Genomic DNA, 25537 nt, shown 5'->3' with positions numbered 1-25537 from the left:
GTTTTCATTTGTATGCCTGCAGTTTCTGTATTGACACAAACCTTAAAGTCCCCCTTCAATAATTGTATCCCTTTAAACTCATCTTTGATCACAAAAATGACATATTTGAACGTTTTTTCCTTGTAAACAAATTTCTTCATAATTTAAAATAGCTTTGAATGTAACTCTACACCCTTGCCTCATTTAGTATATGCGATTCTACAAATATACAAATTATCCCCGCCTCCACTCCCTCACAGCAGCTCAGAGATCCACTCACTGACGATCACAGGTTAACGTTAACCTTATTGGTTACAAGGTAGATTGTGACATCAGAAACACCGAGCTGGTTCTCACTGCGGAACATGAAATCCATGAACATGAAAAGCTATGACAGGATGTCTTCTAATAACACTTCGTCGAGTTTTCCTTTGGGTGAACAGTTTTGTTATTTCAAACAAACTGCAACTTGACACAAAGAACACACGAATGTTACAGTATGTATAATAACAGTGCAATGCAGGACATATTTATGAATAAAAATATTGATTTTAGATAATAAAATGCCTAAAAAACCACACATTGTCCCATTAAGGATAACATACTTGGCAATGGTGTTGACATGAATTTGCACATGGTTTGTCTTAAAGCATATTAAAAACACCGCATAGACATATAAACTACATTAAAAGCTTGATTTTCACCATGCATTGAGGGACTTTAAATTCTTGCCTTTAAAAAGTTGTTTATAATGTTATTGCCCAAGATACAGTTCATTTAACCAATAGTGGGGCATGTTGTCACACTATATGGAATAATTTGTCAGAATGGAACCTGTTTATTACAAATTTTTCAGCTACATTTAAACAATAAAACTATTATGAAACAAAACAATTGGTAGAGCAAAACTGTACCAAAAAGGTAACAAAAAGTAAGCTAACATAAAAAACACTGCTTTACATCTTATTATTTTACTTCTGTTCATTATCTATAATACTGTTCATATGTAAAATGTTCATATTTGTAAATATATTTAGACTTATCCTAACTACGTTTCATATTTTTTTCTTTAATTTTATTATGTGTCTTGTTGTTGTATTTATATGTGTGCACTGCAAAGCTTCATTTACCAAGAAAAAGTACAATCAACTTGGCTGTATAAGTAATTTTTTACTTATTTTGATGAGATAAAGTAAAGTAAAAAGAAACATATTGTTATGATTAGTTGATCATATATTTTTTTACCGTGCATAACTTGTATACATTTATGTTACAATAGCCTCGTCCTGGGATTTGTGAAAAACGCTCTTGTTTTGTATATCATACATATAGGCCTTCATTATGACTGTCACAAGTCATGTATTTTTCTGAAACGGAATGACTTCACAAGCCCCATGACGACCCCTTTGCAGTTTTCCGGCATGATGCCAGTCAGCGTAGCGTATGTTTAGGTGACCCTAGGACATAATTATAGTGTGCCTCACTGAGTTTTCACTGAAAGCTCAACATTTACTAATGCAACATTCCACTGGCACACTGAATTAAATGAGACTGGTGACATCAGCTGGTTAAAACACAAGAACGACGTTGCTATGCTCCAGAGGCTGGAACATTATTAGAGCGTAAACTGTGAAATTGACATTTATGAGAATTTGCCCCGTGTGTTCAGATCTCTCTCTACCATGGGCTACACATTGCAATAAGTTGACTTGAGAATGGAGTAGCACATAGACGTCTCCATAAATAACAAGCTGAGATAGCCTCTATTCGAGACCAACCATGGGAGATGCAATGTTTAGTCGACAAAGCGTGAACATCATAGAACACTTTTAACAGTTTTATTGTGAGCATTACAGTCATGTGCTTCATTTCATGTTTTCTATGAGAAATGTGTCAAAGATCAAAGTGCCTGTCTTAACCTTCTGACATCACATCAATGTTCATGAGACAAAAAAATCTTAAAGGAATAGTTCACCCAAAAATGAAAATGTTGTCATCATTTACTCACCCTCATGTTGTTCCAAACCTGTATGAGTTTCTTTCTTCTGTTGAACACAAAAGAAAATATTTTAAAGAATGTTGGTAACCAGACAGTTGACGGTAGCCGTTGACTTCCATAGTATTGCTTGCTCCTGCAACGGAATAATAAAATAGTGACTTTTTATCTCAGAGTTCTGACTTTTTTTCTCCCAATTGCGAATTATATCTCCCAATTCAGACTTTATTACTCACAATTATGAGTTCGGACTTTTTTCTCCGAATTGTGAGATAAACTTGGAATTGCAAGAAACAAAGTCAGAATTCCGAGATATAAATTCACAACTGAAAAAGGGTAATTGTGACTTTTTATCTCACAATTCTGACTTTTGTGTGAAATAAACTCACAATTGTGAGTTGTGAAGATATAAGATGCAATATATAAGCTTGTAATTCTGACCAAATAAGTGAGATATAAACTTTCAATTGCGGCAAAAAAAAAGTTTTGGAGATTAAAAAATGTCGCAATTGCCTCTTTTGTTTGTTCGGTGGTTGCAATAACAATGCAACCATATTAATAATTAATACCCCAGTGCATATTTTTGCCAAGATATTTTTTTTCAGTGTGAACTACTATGATTGTTCATAATAGAAAAGCAGCATTGAGATGCACTACTTGTGTTCCTAAAAGTTTGTGTTCCTAAAAGTTTGTAAGCAAACCCAGAAAACCTTTTTTTGGGATATGCTTTCAGATCATTTATTTCATCTAAGAATAACCATTTTACAGAACGTTGACAAAAACATGTTTGCCATCTGCGCACAGTATGAAATGTGGGATTGTCTTTTAGAATAAGAAACTTATCATATGCTTTTTAACCAGACAGAGAATTTCATATCTAGCAGCAACTGTCAGTTACATCATATTTGAGAGCCTTAACTTAAAGAACTTGGAAGAGTTAGATGTGACACTTTATTTCCCACTGTGTTATCTGTTTTTTTTATCTGCTGGTGTCTTATGTGGCTCTTCTGCTGATTGATCTTTTCTGTAATAGTGTATGTAACAGAGCACAGCTAAGAATAGCTATGGAGGAGCCAGCATGAGACATTTAAAGGGTTTGTTCACCCAAAAATGATAATTACCCCATGATTTACTCACCCTCAAGCCATCCTAGGTGTATACGACATTCTTCTTTCAGAAAAATACAATCGGAGTTATATTAAAAAAATGTCCTGGCTCTTCCAAGCTTAATAATGGCAGTGAATAGCTGTTTTGAAGTCCATCAAAGTGCATCCATCCATGATAAAAGTGCTCCACATGGCTCCGGGGGTTAATAAAGGCCTTCTGAATCGAAGCGATGCGTTTGTATAAGAAAAATATCCATATTTAAAAACTTTATCGTCTAAAATAACTCGCTTCCGCCTTTTTCGCCTTTTTTCACATTTGTTGCCATTGGCTTTTGGCTTGCTTAGTTTCAACAATAATATTGATCTGCTTTCATTGACATCATTCTGAACGGAACTGAGCTGGACGATGACATCACGGTTTTCTCCAGAGCGGCTATATATATAAATGAACTAAATTAATAACTTTTTTACAACAAAAATGAAACATCACTGAACTTACTGAAGCTGGACTGTGACGCTATTTTCTTCTGAAAACAAACTTTGTTGCAATATTTTCCTGTTATCTAGACTTATAATTTTCCTGTTATAAGTCTCTGTAAAGCTGCTTTAAAACAATATGTATTGTAAAAAGCACTATATAAATAAATGTGACTTGACTTGACATCCTACGTCATATATGCGTCACGAGTTACTCTTGTGGTCTTTGAGGTTGTCTAACGGAAGCTAGTTATTTTAGTCGATAAAGTTTCGACTCGGGCGCTCGAGTACCCTTCTGAAACCTAAAAGGACAAATGGGACACCCTAAAGTCTCATGGACTTAACAGACTTGCAAACGGCAGCCATTGTAAGTCCACAAGACAATAAAGTGCATATGAAGGCCCTGTCCCAAATGGTATACTTCATATGTACTTTCGGTCATGTACACTCACAATGGCTACCGCGTCAATCCGTTAAGTCCATGAGACCGTAGTGTGTCCCATTTGTCATTTTAGTTTTCAGAAGGGTGCTCGCGAGCCCCCCCTTTGCAGTCGAAATGCCGATGTGCACTTTTGCCGAACCCTCAACGATGCAAGCTCTGCAGCAGACTTCTTCCCGACAGTCAAAGCGGCGTTACGTCACAAAAGTGCAGACTCGTAGGAAGGCGCGGGTGTTTAGGGTGCTATTTGGGACAGGGCCGAAGTTTGCCATTTTGGACAGAGTGTTTAAGTGGTGTTGCATCATAAAAGTGTGGAGGAAGTGTGCAAAGGCAGAGAACAGTGTGTTATACTTAAAACCTGGTAGAATACAATTAACAAATTTTAAATTCACGATCGTATTATTTTACACCTCTCATTTGCTAGCTGTGACTACAAATATAAAGGGGTAGGGCTAAATTTTGTCATTTTCATTTTGTTGTTACTCATTTAATTTTTTTATGAATTGCAGTGCAAACTTTTTGAGAAATTGCCTGAAAACGTTCGTATGCAAACAAATACCAAGCTAACAGGGAACGTTCTCATGAACTTTGGCTAAAATTCTTGCAAGATTCTCTCAAAGTTATGAAACATTATTCAAGTAACGTTAATATATTATGAAGTTAATAAAGTTATCTGGCCTTTAATAATGTTCTCAAAACGTTAGCACAAAAAACATTATTTATACATGGTTCATGGAACATTTTAGTTGGATGTTTGTGTAACATTTACATTTAAATGTTACTTGTTTCAGAATGTTTAAAGAACATTCAAAAGTAATGTTCCCACAATGTTTGCAAAATGATAAAATGGAATGTTCCTTAATGTTTGTATAATAAGTACATAGGCTTGAGCATGTTTGATTAATTCAGATAAAGATTTTCATTTCTAACTTATAAGGTTGTTCACAAAATGTAAACAAATATTAATGTGACAGTTCCTCTGTTACAACAGAGAATAGAATACAAAGAATATATATATATATATATATATATATATATATATATATATATATATATATATATATTTATTTATTTTTATTTATTTTTTTATGTTAGTTTTCTAGTAAGGTGTTAAATTATAGCTGGCCCACTTTGGCTGAATGTGTTAGATAAAATAGGCCAGTGGGATTCAGGTAAAGTGGGTGACCTTTAACTTTCAGTAATACTCAAATGTATTACATAAACTGAAAATAAACACAGGTTATTTTATAATTTACTTAGAAAACAGTGCAGTCAGGAAATTCAAGTCAGAGGTGGAAGAAATGAAAGAGTGAGCAGAAAGAAATGTAAGCATCTGTGGAATAAAGAAAGGATAAGAGGAGCCCAATTTAGATGCTGAATAAAGCTTTAAAATATGGACACAAAGTTTATTTAAAGTTTTACAGCATGATTACATTTTAAATGTTCCTATTATGTGTTTTGTTAGCTTATTTGTTGTTGCATGTGTCACATTTTAATATGTTGAATATTTGAATATTCTGATATTCAGCTTTCATCAAATGTAATTTCAAAGCTGTTTTGAATTTTATGCATTGAGTAAACTGATGAATTTTTTTATAGGCTATATGTTTTTGGGGTTGTTAAATATGTTGTTGAGTATGTTTGTCTGATAATTCTATTGCTTAACCATGTGTTTTTTATAGTTTCTAGAGATCTTATATTATTATTATTATTATTGTAATCAGGGATGGCCCACTTTACCTGAAAATAAATGTGTCCGAAAGTGCATTATTGTTATTTGTTATTATATTGTTATTATTATAATTTATTGTTATATACCTCAAAAATAACTATGGACTCAATTCAAATGAATATATTATAACTGGACCATAAGGTTAACAAAGGATTAAAGGAAAGAAAAGAAAAACTCAACAAAAAATTACCTACTTTCCCTTTAATTCACCCTGTTTCAAACATTTTTAGGAGATTTGTTTACTGAGTATGTGCAAATCATGCATATAGTGAATTTGTCAACTCAGATGCTCAATCTGCCATTTGTTCATTATGTGTTAACAGTTCAGTAAACCTTTACTTGAGCTAGGAACAATAAGCTACATGATAAATCATCAGATGCATTTTTACTTTAACTTGGTGTGCAAAGGTTTTATTATGAGGTAACAGAACAGTTCTTCTTTTACTTAAGAAGCCCTCAGGGCTTTCCTTGAGGGGAATGCTGTTAATGTCTGGCTTGAGTCATGACACTGGTGGGTCTCTGCTTTTGGCGTCACTTATTTCTCCAGGAAATTGCCTTTAAAAGACCCTTTAACCCCAAGACCCACTTCACTTGGTCTTGCTTTACAACCCATCTGACAGGCTGCTGAATTATAGGAACAGTGACAAAGGCTACTCTGATGTGAAGCAACAGTGTAAAAATGAGGTTATGAATGTTGAATAACTCTCCCTTCTAATGATATTATCATGAGATTTTATGTTTAAATTAATATTTTGTATTACAGCAAGAATTATGTTTTTTCCCCCCCGTCATCTATTTTTAAAACAAACTAGTAATAAAGTGTGATTAGGGGCATTCATTCCTGATGACGCTTTTTTAAAAATCGTTTAAAAACAAATAGACTCCTTGTTAAATACGTACGAATTGCAGTGAGATCGTGCTGTCTGAACATGAGAGTATAGTGGACATAATTCAGGTCCACTATAATCCAGTCCCTTGGTGAGGGTCTGTTTCAGTGCACACATTTACATGAAAGCTTTGACTGCGCGATTCAGCAGTAGATCCGACAACTATCAAACCACTTAAAGAAACAGGCACTCAGGGTCAAATAAGGCAAGCAAGGATACTGATCAAAGAGTAGAGACAGAGTTATTTAATACTTATTTTTAAAATGGTAAAAGTTCCCTCTCTCCTCTTTTCTGGATTGCACCTCTATAAGCAAGTTTACCTAAATCTTGAGTATTTAACAAACTCAGAGGTAATCTGAACTTTAAGATATTGATATTATCATAGACATTTTTTTATCAAATAGACTGGAATGTTTTACTTATGTTTCTGCCATTGTTTTCTCTCCAAAATGATGTCACTTCCTGGAGACATCATTCATTGAGGAAATGGCTTTTGTTAAACTCGGCATAAAACAGACGTTGTGATAGTCTTTTCCATATTGTGATATCCGAGTGAAGCGGGCGGCTTCTCTAAAAAAATGAAAAAATGTAGGGCGGAACATTTAATTGTATCATGGTGATTTGCTGTTAGGTTTGCTGACAGGTTGTCCCGCCCTTGGTCCAGTAAACACAGCATCAGAGAAAAGAAAATGTGTCACTGCAAGTGGGAGGGGAAGTTAGTTTGAATTTTTCTAAATCTGAAGTGAAAGTGAAAGTGACACGTGATGGCCAAGTATGGTAACCCATACTTGGAATTTGACCTCTGCATTTAACCCATCCAAGTAAGTGCACACACATTAGGAGCAGAGTAGTGAGTAGTGAACACACACACACACTGCAAACGTGGATACACACACCCGGAGCAGCGGGCAGCCTTGAGTGGCGCCCGGGGAGCGATGTGCACAAATAAAGTATTTATAATAAATACTGCAATATTCCATTTTAAACCAAGAATTGTCCATTTTGATTTCATGGTGACTTTAAAGGGCTATTATAAAAAAATCGAAAGTGATATTGAGGCTAAAGATTTTTTTTTTAAAATTTATTAAGCATTCCCAAGAAAGCATGTTTAATTTCAAACATATTGATTACAAAAAAGAAGAAGAAAAAAATAAACTTCCTAATAAATTGCCATTTTGTCATGTTTGAGATGTGTAAGATGTAAATGAAAGAAATTGCAATATCGGCTCTAAATCAATATTTTAAAATGGCTTCCATGTTTACCTAATTTTGATGTGATAAAAAAAACTCAAATGAGTTAAAATGATAAGTTTATGAATATTCTATTACATTAATTAAGACATAAATTATAGGAATATGAAAATGTGTTGCAGTGAAATGGCCAAACTATTGATCGGCTTCTATGCAAAGTCAAATCTATGTGTATCCTGTGTATTTGGAATGCTGGTTGATGTTCAGAAGAAATGTAAAATAAATGCATTAGATGTTGAGTCTTACCATGGCAATATAGATTTTTTTTTGGAGGCTATGTAGGCTAAAAGTAGGCTATTTAAAAAAAAACACGAATATATAAAGTTTTAAGAAGGCCTGCAAATACTTTGCATATGCTTAAAGGGGACCTATTAAACTCTTTTTCAAAGTCTTGATTTCGTTTTTGGGGTCTACTAGAATAGGTTTTCATATACTTAAATGTTAAAAAACACGTTATTTTCATGTTTTACATTGTTGCAGTGCCTCTCTTCCCAGTCTGTCAGTAACGCTCTGTTTAATTCCTGTCTCTGTAAAGCCCCGCCTTCTGAAAAGCACAATGTGCTCTGATTGGTCGGCTGGACTATGTGTTGTGATTGGTAAACTCGCGTTTGAACACACTACTAGCACAACTTAACCAGACATCGCCCCTTTTTTGCATATGCCTTGGATGGGAATTATTTAAATGAGGAATATTTTAACGTATACCTTCCCCGGAAGAAAAAACACAAGACTAAAGGAGGAGTTTGAGAGAGTTCAGAAACAATGCTTACTGATATAGAGAATAACTAAATTTGGAGTGACTTTGTGCTTTGTAACTTTGCAGACTTTTTTCATGCTCAAACAGCAACATCCCACAAGAAAGTTGAAACTGTAAAAAAAGCTTAAAGTCCCCTTTAAATTGAAAGCATTTACAGTGGATGTCAGTCTCATCATGTGCAGTTCTTTCCTTTGACACAAGGTGGCAGCAAAGCACAAAAGTGGAGACAAATTTCCACATGCATTAGGCTGCTTTGCCACTGAACATCATTTGCATTTTAAGTAGTCTTCATTTCACGCATTCTACAAGAGTAGTTTAAACAGCATATTATTTGTCGGGCTATGATGGTAAAGATAATTTTAAAATGTCACGCATCTGAAGGTGTTCTAAAAATCTGGATGAATTAATGTTGATATAACCGTGGCATTAACCCAGTGGTGCCACTCCATCAGCTAATTAAGTTGTGCACTCCTCTTTCTGTTTCCCTTGGAAACAGACCCCTAAATAAATGCTAAAGTGGCTTGGCGCGATAAGGTCTCTTCTGTCTGTATGCCATAACCACAGTTGGTGAGGAGGAGAGCTTTTCTCATGTTCATAATGGAGCAACTGTGCGGTCCCACATGAGTCAATTACTCTTACACGGAATTAAAGAAATCTTACATAGCTGTTAAAATAGCTGCCAAATGTTACTGAGTAAAAAATAAATAAATAAAAAGAAAAGAAAAGAAAAAAGAATTGTCACATGCATGTCACGACATGTTACATAAGCTAATTTTTTTTAACTATTTGTTCTCTGGGAGATGATGCAATGCGGGACCAAAACAAAACTGCAGCAGAAAGTGTAAAAGAACATAATGCACAACCTGTGAATTTATAGCCTACTTTATTTGACACATTTGTCATGTAGACTTGCCCTAACATGCCCCTGGTAATAATGCAAAGAAGTGATGTGGCTATATTTCATGGGCGAAATTGAAGACAGGGACCTATCGCTGAGAGAAGTTTCAAGCATTAACACTGTCATTCATGTGTCACCTAAAAACACGTCCGGATTAAAATATCTCTGGTAAGTAGCACGAGCTATTTCTTTTCTAACAGAGCCTATGAAAATGAAAATTGGTTTTGAGGAGCCGTTTTGCATTGAACATTTCCCCTAAATATGACTTTTTGTCACAATGTCCTGGTTTGTTGTACGATTTTACATTTTATGCGAATGCCTTTTGATCAGTGAAACATAAAGACAGTTGCTTTCACATTTAATTTAATTCTCTCTTACAATGTATGGGCACATTAATTCAACTTCATCAAACAGAAACTGAGAAAAGAATAATCAAAAGCATGCTTAAAGTCGCCATTAAATCAAAATGGACATTTTTTTAATGTAGCCTATAGGCTATTGCAGTATTTATTAAAATGATTCATCCGTGTACAACATTATTTTATTTATATATTTTTATTTCATTTTCCTTATAATCTTTATTCAAAATAACTTCCCTTAACTCTTTCAGTGACATCTTTTCTCTTCTCTGATGATGTGTTTACCAGCATGAGGGCAAATGAAATCACAGCAATAGCAAACCACAAGGGTTCCAAAAGAAATCAATGCTATTTTAGATTAAATACATTTCAGTCATGTCCCCTGGTTTTCACTCAGTCCTGTTACCCTAACACATTCCCCCCTCTGAAAAACTGGGAAAAATCCACAAGAAACATTTTTCAACAGGATATATTGCATTATCTGAATTTTCTGAAGGCCATTTGAAGACATAAAAGTATTTGGTCTCATTTTCTGGTAACACTTTTCAATACGGTTCATATTAACTAACATGAACTAACAATGAGCAATACATTTGTTACAGTATTTATTAATCTTTGTTAATGTTAGTTTACAAAAATTCAGCTGTTCATTGTTTGTTCATGTTAGTTCACAGTGCATTAACTAATGTTATCAAATGTAACTTTTGATTTTAATAACGCATTATTAGTAAATGTTGAAATTAATAATAACTAAGAATAATAAATGCTGGAGAAGTATTGTTCATTCTTAGTTCATGTTAACTAAGGTAGTTAACTAATGTTAACTAAAGAACATTATTGTAAAATATAACCCCATGAATTTTCTTTTCTGTATATTTGATGATATTGTAACCAAGACTGGGAAGCTCAATCTTAACGTACTTAACAGTTACTCAGATTATTTCTAAGATGTTGTTTGTTTATTTAAGAAAATACGAATTTTTGATAAATCACTAGAATTCTTTCAGTGTCCTCATGCTATTAGCATGTACACCACGTGGCTATATTATATGAATTTATTTATTCTATCCGAAAACCCAGTCCTGTTTTTGTTTTTAGGCTTTCTGACCCCAAGACTCAACTAATCTCTGCAATGCTTGAAGAGTCTTTGGCCACTCAAACTCTCCTCCTCACCGTCCATTAGGACGATATAGACACACGTCCTCTTCCAGTCAGATTCGTAACATCTTTAGTTGATTGGATCTTCTTAATTATTGCCCTGATGGTGGAAATGGTAAGTTTCAATGCTTTAGCTATTTCCTTACAGCCATTTTCTATTTTGTGAATCTCAACAATCTTTTGGTGCACATCAGAACTATATTCTTTAGTGTTGTTAAGTGTCTTTGTGTTTCCTCATATTTATACTCCTGTGAAGCAAGAAGTCATAGATAAACAATTTTATGCTCTAGTCACCCTGGTGTGCTAAAAAAATGTAAATATTAATGGGAATATACTTCAGAGATATTTTACTCATATTTTACTAGGGGTGCCAATAATTGTGGCCAACATGTTTTAGAGAAAAACATTTATTTCATAATGTGATTTTCCCTCCACTTTCAATTATTTTACTTCAATGAAAAGTTCGATTTTTTTTAAATGAATTATCAAAAGAATAAACAATGCAGATTTATTTTTACAGACATCTTTGATCAAATTTAGGAGCCAATAATTCTGACCACGACTTTATACAATTTACTTGATTTTGAAGTTCCCTCTTGATAATCGCAGGGGCCCCTAATAGCTCTGGACCCCTACACTCAGTCCCACCTTTCCCCCCAGCAACACCCCTTCTTCCAGGTCTAGTTTCTGTTGATGAAATAGATCAAATGTCAAAGACAATGTGAAGTGGCGGGGCATCTGACTAACATTACAGTATGAATTTAGCCAAATTCTATACTTATCAGGTCACAGAGGTTAATCGTTCATGTAACAGTGTAACAGTACATTGTCACAACTATTGTAATGTGTAATTTATTGTGATGGACGTGTGTTTTTATAGGCACATAATCAAGGTTGTTCATTCCACTCTGAGTTATTGGGACACATGCATGAGAATCTGGGTTTTCTCAGAAGAACATAGAGAACCCATACCATGCAATTTTTTTTTTTTTTTTTTACTGACTGTGTCCCCAAAATGAGCTTTGGAGAGATTTTGTCATGTTTACCTCACTTCTTGGTACAAATTTTTGTCCACAAAAATAAGTACAAACATACACATACAAAACACACATGCACGCATGTGTTTCACTATATTAGTGTGGATATCTCATACTTCCTTTGTTTCTCTGTCAGGTTAATGATATTTATCTCATTATTAGCTATTACCTTTCAGTGAACAGTTCTTAAAATAACCATTTTTATAGCCTGACAAGCCAGACCCACATCAAGATGTTTGACACTGGTTGCCAATTAAAATGTGCTGCTGCTAGGGTGCGTCTAGATTTCTAGGCTACCATTTTTATAGTGTGAAGAGCCGTTTATAAATTCTAAAGAACCTTTTCCCCTATAAAGAACCTTTTGCCCAGTGGGAAGGTTTCACTGATGTTAAAGGTTCTTCGTGGAACCATGATGCCAATACAGAAACTTTATTTTTAAGAGTCCTTTAAAAGGAAATAATGTTTTTGTTTTTAGAAACACCCTGTAAGCATTTAGAGGGAACAAAGTAGTTGCAAACAGGCTTTTTAAAAGACACTTGAGTTTTGGTAACTCAGAAAAATGCATCCATCTTCTACTTAAAAACCTTGTAAAAATGAAGTAAAATTAAAACATGAAAATGGTTTGCTTAGGGTAAACCATGCATCGTACCCCATCTTATACCATGCGGACAGAAATTATTTAAAAAAAGTCTTTATAAAATTCACACGTTGTAGGTCTACACCCAACAAAGGTGTGTAATAAGCATGGTATCCTAAATCAAGTCACAAACATGAACATGAATGAGACAGACATATCCATTTGTAAATGATTTAATTTAAATCTTTCATATTCTTAAATCAATGTTGTGTCGCATTTCAATGACATAGTATAAAAATAAGACCATAAAAATCATAAAAAATAACCAAAGAGTCTTAAGATAGTTTAAAAGATTCAAAAAAGTATGCCAGCTATTTCATTTGACTGAATTGTGTGCGTGCGTAAAACGCCCCTTTTTCTGACCACGCAGCCAAAGGCGAGACTAAATTCAGCACCAGACACAAGAGATCCATCATCTGATGCACTGCATCAGTGGAGAGCACATCTATAGTCTATTCCGCAACTTTTAGAGTAGAATAGAGACCGGAGAATAAAAAATGTGACTGACGCTCTGATTAAACATATTAAATGGATTCGTTTTTGTAATCTCTTTTTTTCCCCCGATGAACAAAAACTAATCAAAAACTGAACAGACAAATCAAGAAAACAAAGTTCTAAGAGGGATGAACCGCATTTATGTCAACTCAACGAAATTAAAATTCTTTTTAATCTGAACCTGGGAGATTTTTTGAGAATGGAGAATTTCACGGTATTCAACGAGACTCTGGAAACTTGGACTGACCGCAGTGTCGAATATAAAGTGATCAGCGTCCTTGTGGTTTTCCTCATATGCGCTTTCGGTATAGTTGGAAATGTGATGGTCATTCTGGTGGTCCTCACAACCAAACATATGCGGACCCCGACAAATGGCTATCTGGTTAGTTTGGCGGTCGCAGACCTGATGGTGTTGATCGCAGCCGGTCTGCCGAGTATAGCGGACAGTTTGTTCGGTTCATGGATTTTTGGACACGCAGGGTGCCTGTGCATCACATACTTCCAATATCTAGGCATCAACGCATCCTCGTGCTCCATAACAGCCTTCACCATAGAGCGATACATCGCTATATGTCACCCAATCAAAGCGCAGTTTTTATGCACGCTGTCGCGCGCGAAGAAGATCATTTTTGGAGTTTGGGTTTTCACGTCTATTTACTGCGTAATGTGGTTTTACCTGTCCGATATCCAACACGTTCTCTACAAGGATGTGACTATAATAACGTGCGCTTACAAAGTGTCCAGAAACCTTTATCTACCCATATATTTAGTCGATTTTGGCATCTTTTTTGTCCTGCCGCTCACTCTTGCCACTGTCCTGTACGGCCTGATTGCGAGAATCTTGTTTCTTAATCCTCTCCCGTCGGACAAGAACGGGAATGACAACTTCTCCAAAGCCAAAAAGAACAACATGAAGAATTCCAGCCGCTGCTCCAGTACAACCGCAGCATCCAGAAGACAGGTGAGAGGATCTCATTTAAGGTTCAAAACTTGTTTCGGGTGCAGAACTAGCACATATTTGTATTGTTCTTCATGAATTAATTAATGCATCTGCATTTATGTCTATCTGCCATCTATGTCTGTCTGTCTACCTAGGCATATAGCCAGATGCACACACACACACACACACACACACACACACACACACACACACACACACACACACACACACAGACGGATAGATGTCATAAAAAACATTACATATTACACTAATTCGCAATACATTTCCTAACTTGTGACTTGTTCATTAAAGGTTACAAAAATGCTGGCAGTGGTGGTTATTCTGTTCGCTCTGCTTTGGATGCCGTACCGCACTCTTGTGGTGGTGAACTCTTTCCTGCAAGAAGCCTACCTGGACAACTGGTTTCTGCTGTTCTGCCGCACGTGTGTCTACCTCAACAGCGCCATTAACCCTCTTATCTACAACGCTATGTCTCAAAAGTTCCGCGCTGCCTTCAGAAGGCTCTGCCGCTGCGGACGCACCGCTCTGGTGAACAAACCAGCCTACAGTGTGGCACTAACCTACAGTGTTGCCAAGGAAACGTCAACGGTGGGAAGCACTGGGCATTTTTCAACTGAGATAGACGATTTGACACCGACAGACGAGCTGTTCCCTGATAAGAAGCTTCTGTATCCGGAGAACTGTGACTTTAGTAAGGAGACTTTCAGTCAGGCCTGATAAACCCACAACAGCTATAGCTAGCCTACGCACCGCATTATCTCTGAGTGCTAGCGTTCTGCCGTAACACTACTACACAAACTGCAGCGAAAGCACTTTGAAAGTTTCACTTTATCTTTATTAAAAAATGTGGTGCAGGGTAAATTGAATACATTGATCTGAAAACATCTTTAGGGGTTGCCATTGTGATTAATGAGTGGCCTTCTTCCTCTCCAGACCCCTGGGGGGAAAATGCTGGAACTGCTTAATTCTGCAGTTGTTTCAAGAATATTCAATGAGAGTTAACTTAGTTTATGCCTCACTGTATATAAATATGTATAGTACTTTTATTTTTATCTAAACTTAAAAAGGAAGTAGGCCTATAGCTATTTTGGCCATCTGACAATGTCACACTGAAATATAGACTCAAGTTGTATGTGCATTTATTGTAGATAAGCACATTTCGGATGAACCATGAAGGAATGCATGACTAAAAAGATAAAGGAGACATTATTACATCTACTTATTTATGTAAAACATTTTTTTGTTGGTCTAAATTGTAATTTTGTGCAATAAGCACAACCAAAAGGAAATGCAAAAATAATTATTGTTTTTATATAATAATTCATGTTTCTTATAACACTCCCCTTGATTGCCATTGGTCGCTTAAAAGAGATTGTCCCGCCCCAAATGCATGCTATCACAAGCTTAAACTTACAGAGAAATATTAATAAGCGCCAGACTGTGTACTGTGTAGACTTTAGGTGGAATAAACCAAGGTGAATACCTTGCTTATATTTAATGACTTTACTCTTCTTATTAAACTAGGATAGAACAAAGTAAAACATTTAAAAACATTTTTATATATATATATGTATACACACATATAATAAAGACTATTTTGACTATAACTTTAGACGACTATACATGAATGTACCTATACAAATATAAAAAAAAATGTGTCAAAAAAACTTCTTGCATCTGATGAATAAATTTCACCTATTTAATTTACTCTTGTATCATAAATTATAGACAGCGTATGATTGTATTTGTGAGCTGATAAGCTAAATCCCATGGTTTCTCAACAAATGTGCAAATGTGAAGTTGCATATTTTCTTTATCAAAATGGACTGTGTTTTCAATTATTATGTTGTGTTTTAGGCTTTGAATATACTATCTTGATGGTATTAGTGTGGAAAATTGTCTCTTTATGTCTGTTTCAATGGTTATTCAGGTTTGCAGTCCAGTGTCAATGAATAGGCTAAGTGATATTTTAGTGACAGTTGAAACAGATGTTTGCAGAAAATTAGTATGACAGCTGTAAAAAAAAAGAAGATCAATAAGATATGACAAATTGTTTTTACATTGCTTTAACTCGACAAAATAAGTTAAGCCATTTTCAACTTTTTTATATTTATACAATATTCAACTAATTTTTAAAGTCAGTTTAATGTAATTTTAGTTGAAATGACTTAAACATCCAAGTTCATTGTACTTAATTTAAGGCAGAAACTTTTTTTACAGTTTTAAATGCAGAGTATTTAATTTATCAGTCTCATAAATGGAAGGTTTATGGTATGTTACAGTTACACAATTGGGTTTGAATATAGTCTCTACACACTGAGATGGTTTCAGAGTGTTCTGAAGTGTGAAAAAAAAGTATAAATTGTTCAGTGTGTTTAATTATGCTGTTATTGTTCTCTCAGTTTGGTAAATGCTTGCCATTATTCTTAATATACTTGAGTGTGTACTATTGCTGAATCATTCAAACGTTTTATTATCACTATTATATGTGTTGCTATTCGCTATGTTGCATTTGTGTTATTATTCAGGGTTTAACAAAACACTAAATTATAAAACGTCTATTTTAAAGCCTCTTTCTGAATAAAATAAATATACTGGCTAATGAGAGACTCAGTTTAAATTATTAGTATACAATGGGTTTCTGAAAATCTTCTCTACTGTTTTAAAATAGTAAAACATTTTGAAACAGTACTGAATAATACTCTGCATAATATTACACTGATGTCTGATTGATCTGTTTAAACTAATTATTCTCTGCACATTTTTAATACCACTTGAAGTTAAATTTCAGAAACTGCTGCTGCTGCCAAGTACAAAATGCAAAATTCTCAGCTAACTAATTTGACATTGTGGCAAAAGAATGGAAGGACAAAATAATATTTTAAAGAGTGACCACGATGTTTGTATACTGGCAAGCTCAGCAGAAGAAACAAAAAATATTAAATCTAATTCATCAAATGCAAAGTCACCTTGAACCTAGGAAAAACACCAAGTGCATTATCAAATTACATTTTAGTGAACACCCCAGAGATGTTCTCAAAGACTCAAAGGCTCCAAATAGACTGAAAGAAGGGCACTGTCAGCGATATAGGCCTGGGAAGTGTTTTTTTCCCCTTCTTCTTTGTTTTGGTCAAGTTAAACTGAAAAAAGGGATAATTTACCCAAAATTAAAAAGTCTTTCATCATTTACTCATCCTCATGTGGTCTCAAACCTGAAGATAGTGTTGTTTGGACCCCATTGTTCTTCAAAATATCTTATTTTGTGTTTTAAAAAGAAAGAAAACCATACAGATATGAGGGTGAGTATGACAGAATATAATTTTTGAGTGAACTGTCCCTTTGAATATGATATAAAATAAAAAATATGGTAGTGTTCTTGCTACAAAATAGTTAATAAGGATCATTCATTATTGAATTCTGAATCTAACCTACAGTGAGTTAAAATTTTGTTTGGTATTCCCGAATAACAGATTTTGCCATTGTACTGTAGCTCTTCTAAACATTGCTTTCTGCTTATGCAATGGATCAAGACTATTATATCTCATGTAAGGATACACTTTCTGTTTGTCCCTCTAATTACCTCTGCTTTTACCTTTTCTTCTTCCTCTTTGAATAATATCAACCTATTGCCTGTCACGTAATTCAAGATTATTTTAAAATTCGATTCTACTTGTAATGAAATTAATGGCCCTATTATCAATTAAACGTCAAATTATCTCACAGACTGCATATGTGAGTATCATGAAGTAAGTTCATTGCTGGATCATACAACTCCACTGAATAAAATCTGACAAAATTACCATAATTACTCAGCATTACAGTGATTATGTAAACAAACACAGCCAAATATCATGCATATTGATCATTTGATGTCTACACTTCACCTAAAAAGAAATCCAGTTGCAATTAAAATTGAATTATCTATTGCAAACACTGACATACATTTAATCCATGCAAAACAACATCAATCGGTCTTCAAAGAAATACATGCAAATTCTACATTAAACTCTCTGAAGTTCAGCAACTCAAAAGCAATGTACCAAAATAAATCCAAAATAATGGAAAATTGGAGAGGCCCGAAGTTAAATTGTCATGCTGTAGAAAAAGTGCAAAAACATAACAGTTACTTCAGTTACTCAATAATACAATGTCAAGGTCCTTTTAAAGGGATAGTTCACCCAAAAATGAAAATTCTGTTATTATTTACTTGCCCTCAAGTTGTTCCAAACATCTATGAATTTATTTCTTCTGTTGAACACAAAAGATGATATTTTGAAGAATGTAACCAAACTTTAGTGGGGCACCTTTGACTTACATATAATTTTTTTTCTATACTATAGGTCACGACTAGATCCAAGGAAGATGGAGATGATTGAAAGGTAACAAGGTTGTTTAATAAATTACTCAGAAACATAGCCAGCAGGAAAGACAGCCTGCAACGCACAAACATTACCAGACACTAGACAGAACACAGGCAGGAACTTAAATACACAGAGGTGATTAACTAAACAATTAGCAGCTGTGATTAATGTGATTAGTGTCCATGGTGACTGATCAGTGGCGGGAAACACAGACAAGGAAACACATGTGAGGAATGGAAACAAACTAAAACTAAAAATCAATTAACTGATTATAACTGGACATAATGGTGACACTATGGAAATCAATGGGGCCCATCAACTGTTTTTATAAATGTATAAATAAAATGTATAAAATAATAAATAAAACCTATTTTATATAAAAACATAATAAATAAAATTACTTCTTAGATCTAAAATGTGACTGGCTTCTCTAAGCTGGGATTTCCATTCATACTGTCACCATATTAAGCATTTTTTTCTCTACAAGTGCTCCATCTCCTCCTGTGTTGAAAATTAGAGTTTTTTATCCATCAGTCAGAGATGTGACACAATAGATCCCTGAGCTTTAGTCTTCAGAACAGTATGAATAGGAGAGATTTTATTGAGCAACGTGGTCACTCTCAGCATTGTGCATATAGGGTCCCATAATAACCCACACTGACATCATCTCACTTCCTGTCCACTTTAATTAAAAAAAGGATGGAAGTAGATATAACTAGCTCCAGCTAAAAACAGCTTCTGTGCTTAGATTATACAGAAGTAAAATCAAACACAAAAGAAATCTACACACGCTTCAATACAGCATATATGAGCCTCAACCTAAAAATTACACTCATTAAAGAGACATTTAACATAAACTTACAACCAGCAATTGTACAAATTGCACCATATAGTCTCTATAACAGCTTTCAAGCTTGTTGAGAAAGCCATAATTTAAAACATTCAGTTTGATATGATTATCACCGCGCAACAATCTGGACCACACACCTCTAATCACTGTTTAGTTGATTAAAAATGGTCTAATGTTGTCATGCACTCACTTGCATTCATGTATAGGTATGTTGTTTCACAAAACCTATTTTAAATATGCATGGGATTTGATGGCACAGTTGCACGTCAACCTATGGTGGACATTAGTGCAGCATACATTGCCACCAACTGGCAAGCTGTTGTTTGTGAATTTTTTCCCTCCAAACCAAGATGGCTGACGGTCAGTCAGAAATGCCAAGTTGCTTTGGAAAATTCATCCATTCCTTCTATAGGAGACTCTTGCAGGTATTTTCTTTTTAATATTGTAACATCTAAGGAGTCATATCATTAATCAATTTTCTAAGTCCTGATTTTAGATTGGGGGGACATTTTGATTAATCATGTCCAGTAAATTGGACATCAGATATATTCCTGCTACAATTTCTTTTACAAAGTACAAAATACTTAATCATGCAGTACATTGTTTGGTTGTAAATAAATGTATTTGTGTTATTAGAATGTAATTTGCAGTTCGAAAAAGTAATCTGATTACGTAATGGATGTACTTTGTAATGCGTTACTTTACTCGTTACATCAAAAAAGTAATCTGGTTACGTAATGCATGTAATTTGTAATGCGTTACTTTACTCGTTACATCAAAAATGTAATCTGATTACACAATGCATGTCATTTGTAATGCGTTACTTTACTCGTTACATCAAAAATGTAATCTGATAACATAATGCATGTAATTTGTAATACTTTACATAAAAAAGTAATATGATTATGAAATACATAATCTATATACATATATGTAATGTTACTTTACATCAAAACGTAATCTGATTATGTAATGTATGTTATTTGTAATGCGTTACTTTACTCGTTACATCAAAAAAGTATTCTGATTACATAATGTACAGTATGTATTATATTTAATACAGTATCTATTCAGTTAAAACCAAAAAAAACATATTGTCCACTCAAATGGATCTTTGAAAAATGTGTCTAAAAAAAAGGTTCAGATCTTGTTTTTCATGCCCTAAGAGCAATAAAAAGCAGAGGAAAACAATCCTGATTGAGTTAGTCATAATTAATGCATGCAAAGGGTTAATATTGATTTTGGAGTAAAATCCTGGACATATTCCTGACAGGTTTTTTTGAGATTCACCCTAGAATGTTGAAACTCAAGTTAAACCTATTTCATGTTTCGGATTATATCCAACAAGATGCTATTAAAACACTAAATCAAATTAATCATACAGGGAACACTGCTCCAAAGCCCACAGTTTTGTTCATTGTTATTGTTCCTCTGTTCACACGCTTTCTCCTCAGATGTAACTAGTCACAAAAGATGGATATGATCTACTGCAGGAAAAAAGGACTAATTATATAAACTTGGCTTTGGTGTCACTTATAAAACCTGTGATTAAGTTGCAGTCTCTCTTTTTTTTACAACAGAACAAGAGCTTATTTTATTACACAGAATAGTCTGAGATTAATAGGCCAGAAAATAAATTCTTGAGATTAATACATTCATTATGGCTTCTTTTCATACCTCATTTATCCCTGCGTCTCCCTTTTCATCTTTCTCATCAATTCAGTTTTTCTCACTCTTTCCCGAAGCATCTAAAAAATAACAGTTTATCATGACATGCAGTTTTATAACCTAGAGCTAATCAGCTCATTTTCAACCACAGCCAAAAGTACAAAATACAGTAACAGTGTTTATTTTATGCACCAAATAACTCAGAGGTCTGCTGGACTAGAAGATTCTTGTACAGTATATGATTTACTTGGATTTCTGAGTAAATTGGTCATAAATATGACAAGACAAGCACAGTCTGCTTAAACCAATAGACTGCCCTAAAAACACTTGATATAAACCATGGCTCAAACAAAAGATCTCAAAACACAAATTGTCACTTGTAAAATTAATACTCAAGTGGACGTCCCTGTTAATATTTACAATGCATTCGATAAAGACATGAAACACACAATTTCTTGTGAGGAATATTGTTCATCTACTGTTGTTACTTTGACAAAAATCCAATCGAATCCTAAAGGGTTCACATACTTTTTCCTACAACTTCACTGTGCAGTATATGATTATCCAGTTATATAACTATTTAAATGTTGTTTTGTCACACTAACGAGAGTGAAAGATGGAATTTAATAATATTTCAAAGTCTTTACTGCTGCTCTGGTGTTTATAGCGAGTCCCTGAAGTTGACAGCGCCATAAAGCTAAACGTCTACCGAGGTTATTATTTTATTAACATCTCCAATATATCCCTTTGAAACCTCACACTTAAAGCCAAGCAACCATTTCACATCCAGTCTTTCTGTGAAAACAATAAACACAGAAATGCCTTGCAAAAGAGCATGTTTGCACCAGAGGGCAAGCTAATGCATCCCAGAAATCCCCATAATGCAATCCAGAGTATCTTACTGACTGGTCCTCAGGCTCTCTTTGGACACTTGCAGAGTTCAACGGATAACTGATATAGAAGCTTAAAGTTATATGGCTTATCTGTATTTCTCTTTATAACCTTGTTATTGTTGTTCTAGAATACTAGCAGAGCTTCCGCATGAAACACTCATCTCCATCTCATGCGACTCTCAAGACGAGAGTTTAATCCTTTAGGATTGTTCAGTAATAATAAATGAAGAGAGGTGTGCATTCAAAGCGAATACTACAGGAGCCGAATTCAAACCGGGAAAACAAGGATGCACAAGCTGATGCGCCGTTGCAGGATGTATAAATATATCAAGGCCAGAGAGAAACGCACTCGCTGCCTTTGATGTTAATAAATTCGGTCCGCGCCATTCACAGTGTGCAGAACACAGATGCTTTAAGGTAAGATACCGACCTCCAGAACAGATTCTGGAGAACAGTTTATCTATTAAGGAAACATATTCCCTTTCTATTGGCATATAGTGGCTGATTCTCTTTTTTTCAATGTCTTGTGATGCCATACTGCTTCAAAATGACCATGGTTTTTTTTTTTTTCTAAATTAAAACCATGTAAGGATAGAAATATGAGAATAAGGCTCTTTTCTTTTGAAACGTCCTTGTTGTTGGGTAGACATGATCTTTTGTCACACATCTATCTCATGAAATTCGTGGGTAGCCTACTATAAAACAGGCACTTGAGAAGATAGATCCCATCTCTAAAGATTCCTTGCAAACACACAAGTGTGCCTGGAACACAAAATAACAGAACAACTATACCGAAGAATTTTTGATGCCCCTTCCAAAATGAAAAAGCTATCGCAGTCTAAAGTGAGCATTTTAGTTTGCACATAAATGTGTGTGTGTGTGTGTGATTACGTGCATGTGTATAAACTATGTGTGCACAAGGTTTCTTTCTGGAGGATTAGTAAATATTTTGAACTTTTGCACTAGCTGTGTATGAGTCCCTCAATTGTCCTCAGAGTAAAGAAATGTATGCAGGGTTTAAAGGGGAAGGTTTTTTTGCTCCTCTCCAACCTTTACTTCCCCGTAGATTAGCTTTCAGTCGGTACATTTTTTTTTCGTTCTCTTTTAAAGAAGGGATGGGGGGGCCCCATACCTACCTTCGCTTTGGGCCCCCAATTTGCTAAATCCGCCACTGTTTGAGATCCAAGAAAGGTCAACCATAACATCATAACATTTACTATGCTTTTGAAGTGTTCACGATGATAAGAGGCTTTTTCATTTTTTTTCTTTTCTAATTTTTTTTTTTAGGTTAATTGGGGGCCCCCCTACTACGACCGCTGTTAGGGGGCCCCAAGCAGCCGCCTACCTATGCCTCTATGTTAAGACCGCCACTGATCTCAAGATCATACTGTCACTGTTGGAAAGGGTTCAAATATGGAAAAGATGCTGGGAAACCAAATTTGCAGGACCTGGAGGATTTTTCTGAAGAACAGTAGGCCGTTTAACTGTTCAGGGCAAACAAGGGACTCAAGAACAATCATCACAAAACCAAAACTAGTCGTTGATCATCCACGTATGGACACACAGTAAAAAGGGTTTACGTAAATTCAGTTTATATTCTGTGGACTATATGTAAACATCTGTTATGTAAAATATCTTATTCAGGACAGTACTAAATAAAAAACAAATACATGCATTTTGTATGATCCCTCTTATTTTGTTAAAATAATTAATTTTTTGCAGATTCTGCAAAACTTTTGACCACAACTGTATACACGCACGCGCGCACACACACACAGGGTGAATTTAGGGTGATCGGGACACATTTACCATTGAGATGACTTGGAAATGTGTCCCATTCAACCTGACTTCACCACTTTATACAGTATACATATTGTAATGGGAGGAGCAATGACAGACGCATTGGGTGCGGCCTCGGACAGGCTTTTATTTAACACAAAATAAAGCAATATCCGAAAAGGGAATAAAACTGTTCAATAAAATGTTTTGTTCTGTCTACATAATCTACTTATTTCTGTCCTAAACTGGCCCTACTCAGTGCAGCACGCCATGGAAATTTGACTAGCCACCCATCTTCCCCAGCACCACCTGCCTAGAACTGCTAGGGGCAAGTATTCACATTACTACAACAAAACTTGGAAACTCCATTTGAAATCTGAATTAAATAGACATTTGTAACAATGTGATTTAAAGTCAAACATGAATTGCTGTTCGCAACCTATTAGACTTCAATAACAGGACATTTCTAATCTGAGTGAAACAGGATATTCAGTAAGAAAAACTGTAGGGCAAGACTTGATTTTATTAATCAGGAATTGATTGGATTTTGAAAATTGGTATTACTAGAATTAAGCTATTTAATGCTTCAACAGCTAAAATACATAATATATGCATGCATAAAATATGTGTTGCAAATTTTCAATAATTAGAACTTTCTTAATTATTCTTTGCTATAAGTCTGTTTGCTTTCAGCCTTCACTGATCTAAGAGCATCACCTGATGTTAACTGTCCATTTACACCACAATCAGAAACCAACATCTCTACATGCATCTCATACTGATCTTCCTCTAAGCGGTCCAGGGATTCGGGTGCAGATAATGAATCCAAACATCACAGCCTAATTCAATAAAAAACACAAAATTTAATTTGAGGCCTGAACAAATAAGATTCACCCCACTAAACAAAACAGCTGAGAAAGATCTATCTCCCAGGCACATCTCCTTATACCAACAAATTATATTTGAAAGGTCTGTAACACAAGGTGAAGAAGAAGAATGCAATAGCCTGCACAGACGAGGAGATTAATTGCAAAAACCAAAGAAAAACGAGAGACTGTACGAATACGTTGCTTACTTGTTCAATTTACATCTTCCCTTGAAATCAGTTTTCAAACTGTTACAATGAAATAAATGTTCAAATCAATTTAAAAATAATGTAATACAAAAGAAGTTATTAAATTATTATTCATTTTGTATTAATATTATATATACCCCCACATCAATTAAAAATTAGATTACATTTTATTTTAAGGTGTCCTTGTTACAGTGTAATTATACATTGTTGAGTAATATTAATTAACTACATGTACTAACCATAGAGTTAGGGTATGGTTTTGTAATGTGTATACTCTATTTTGGTTTGGTTTAGTTTTCCCTGATCTGGTTTGCCTCTGATCCCTTGTTAGTTTCCTTGGTTGTTAATTAGTTCTACGCACCTGTATCTGTTTCTGTTAAGTGTGGTTATTTCCTGAGCTTCTTCCCTGTGATTCTCCTACGTGTTTATTACGAATTTACTATTAAAGACTCTTTAGTTATCCTTTGGGATCATGCTCTTAACTACAGCGTACACAGCGCCTGACAGGTTTAGGGTTAGTTGTATGTAATTATGCATAATGTATAGCTATTACTATAGTAATAACATATAACATTTCACAAGGACAATGTTATCATAAAATTACATTACATTATTAATAGAATGTGCCACAACTGTCTGTACAATTTTGACGAGTTCTCATGGCATGTGGTATCTGTTGATCTTTGACTGCTGACTCATATCTGGTGAAATAATTGCTTTGTCAAAAAGGTTTGTTCTGATG

At 34.7% G+C, this 25537-nt stretch overlaps 1 protein-coding gene across 2 annotated transcripts; it reads left to right on the top strand.

Moving 5' to 3' along the window:
• The first annotated feature begins 13109 nt into the window (after nt 1–13109).
• trhrb (thyrotropin-releasing hormone receptor b) lies at nt 13110–21167 on the top strand. Of its 2 annotated transcripts, XM_077195617.1 has the most exons (3): nt 13408–14169; nt 14461–14824; nt 21154–21167. In XM_077195617.1, exons 1-3 carry the CDS (start codon nt 13408–13410, stop codon nt 21165–21167), a joined length of 1140 nt encoding a protein of 379 aa, XP_077051732.1. The 2 variants fall into 2 exon arrangements, with proteins under 2 accessions (XP_077051731.1, XP_077051732.1); XM_077195616.1 differs by lacking the exon at nt 21154–21167 and having other exon boundaries at nt 13110–14169; nt 14461–15823.
• The last annotated feature ends 4370 nt before the right edge of the window (nt 21168–25537 follow it).

This window comes from Siphateles boraxobius, unplaced genomic scaffold (genome assembly GCF_051911475.1).
Source record: "Siphateles boraxobius isolate OS27281-9 unplaced genomic scaffold, OSU_SipBor_1 33, whole genome shotgun sequence".
NCBI classification, from domain to species: Eukaryota; Metazoa; Chordata; class Actinopteri; order Cypriniformes; family Leuciscidae; genus Siphateles; species Siphateles boraxobius.
The sequence above is the reverse complement of the archived record's forward strand: the minus strand, read 5'-3'. Positions and strand labels throughout refer to the sequence as shown.

Bases quoted from the DNA above. Each gene is read 5' to 3' on its own strand.
- trhrb (XM_077195616.1), top strand. From the start codon at position 13,408: ATGGAGAATTTCACGGTATTCAACGAGACTCTGGAAACTTGGACTGAC. The intron at 14,170-14,460 runs GTGAGAGGATCT...TGTTCATTAAAG, and splicing joins CCGCAGCATCCAGAAGACAG to GTTACAAAAATGCTGGCAGT.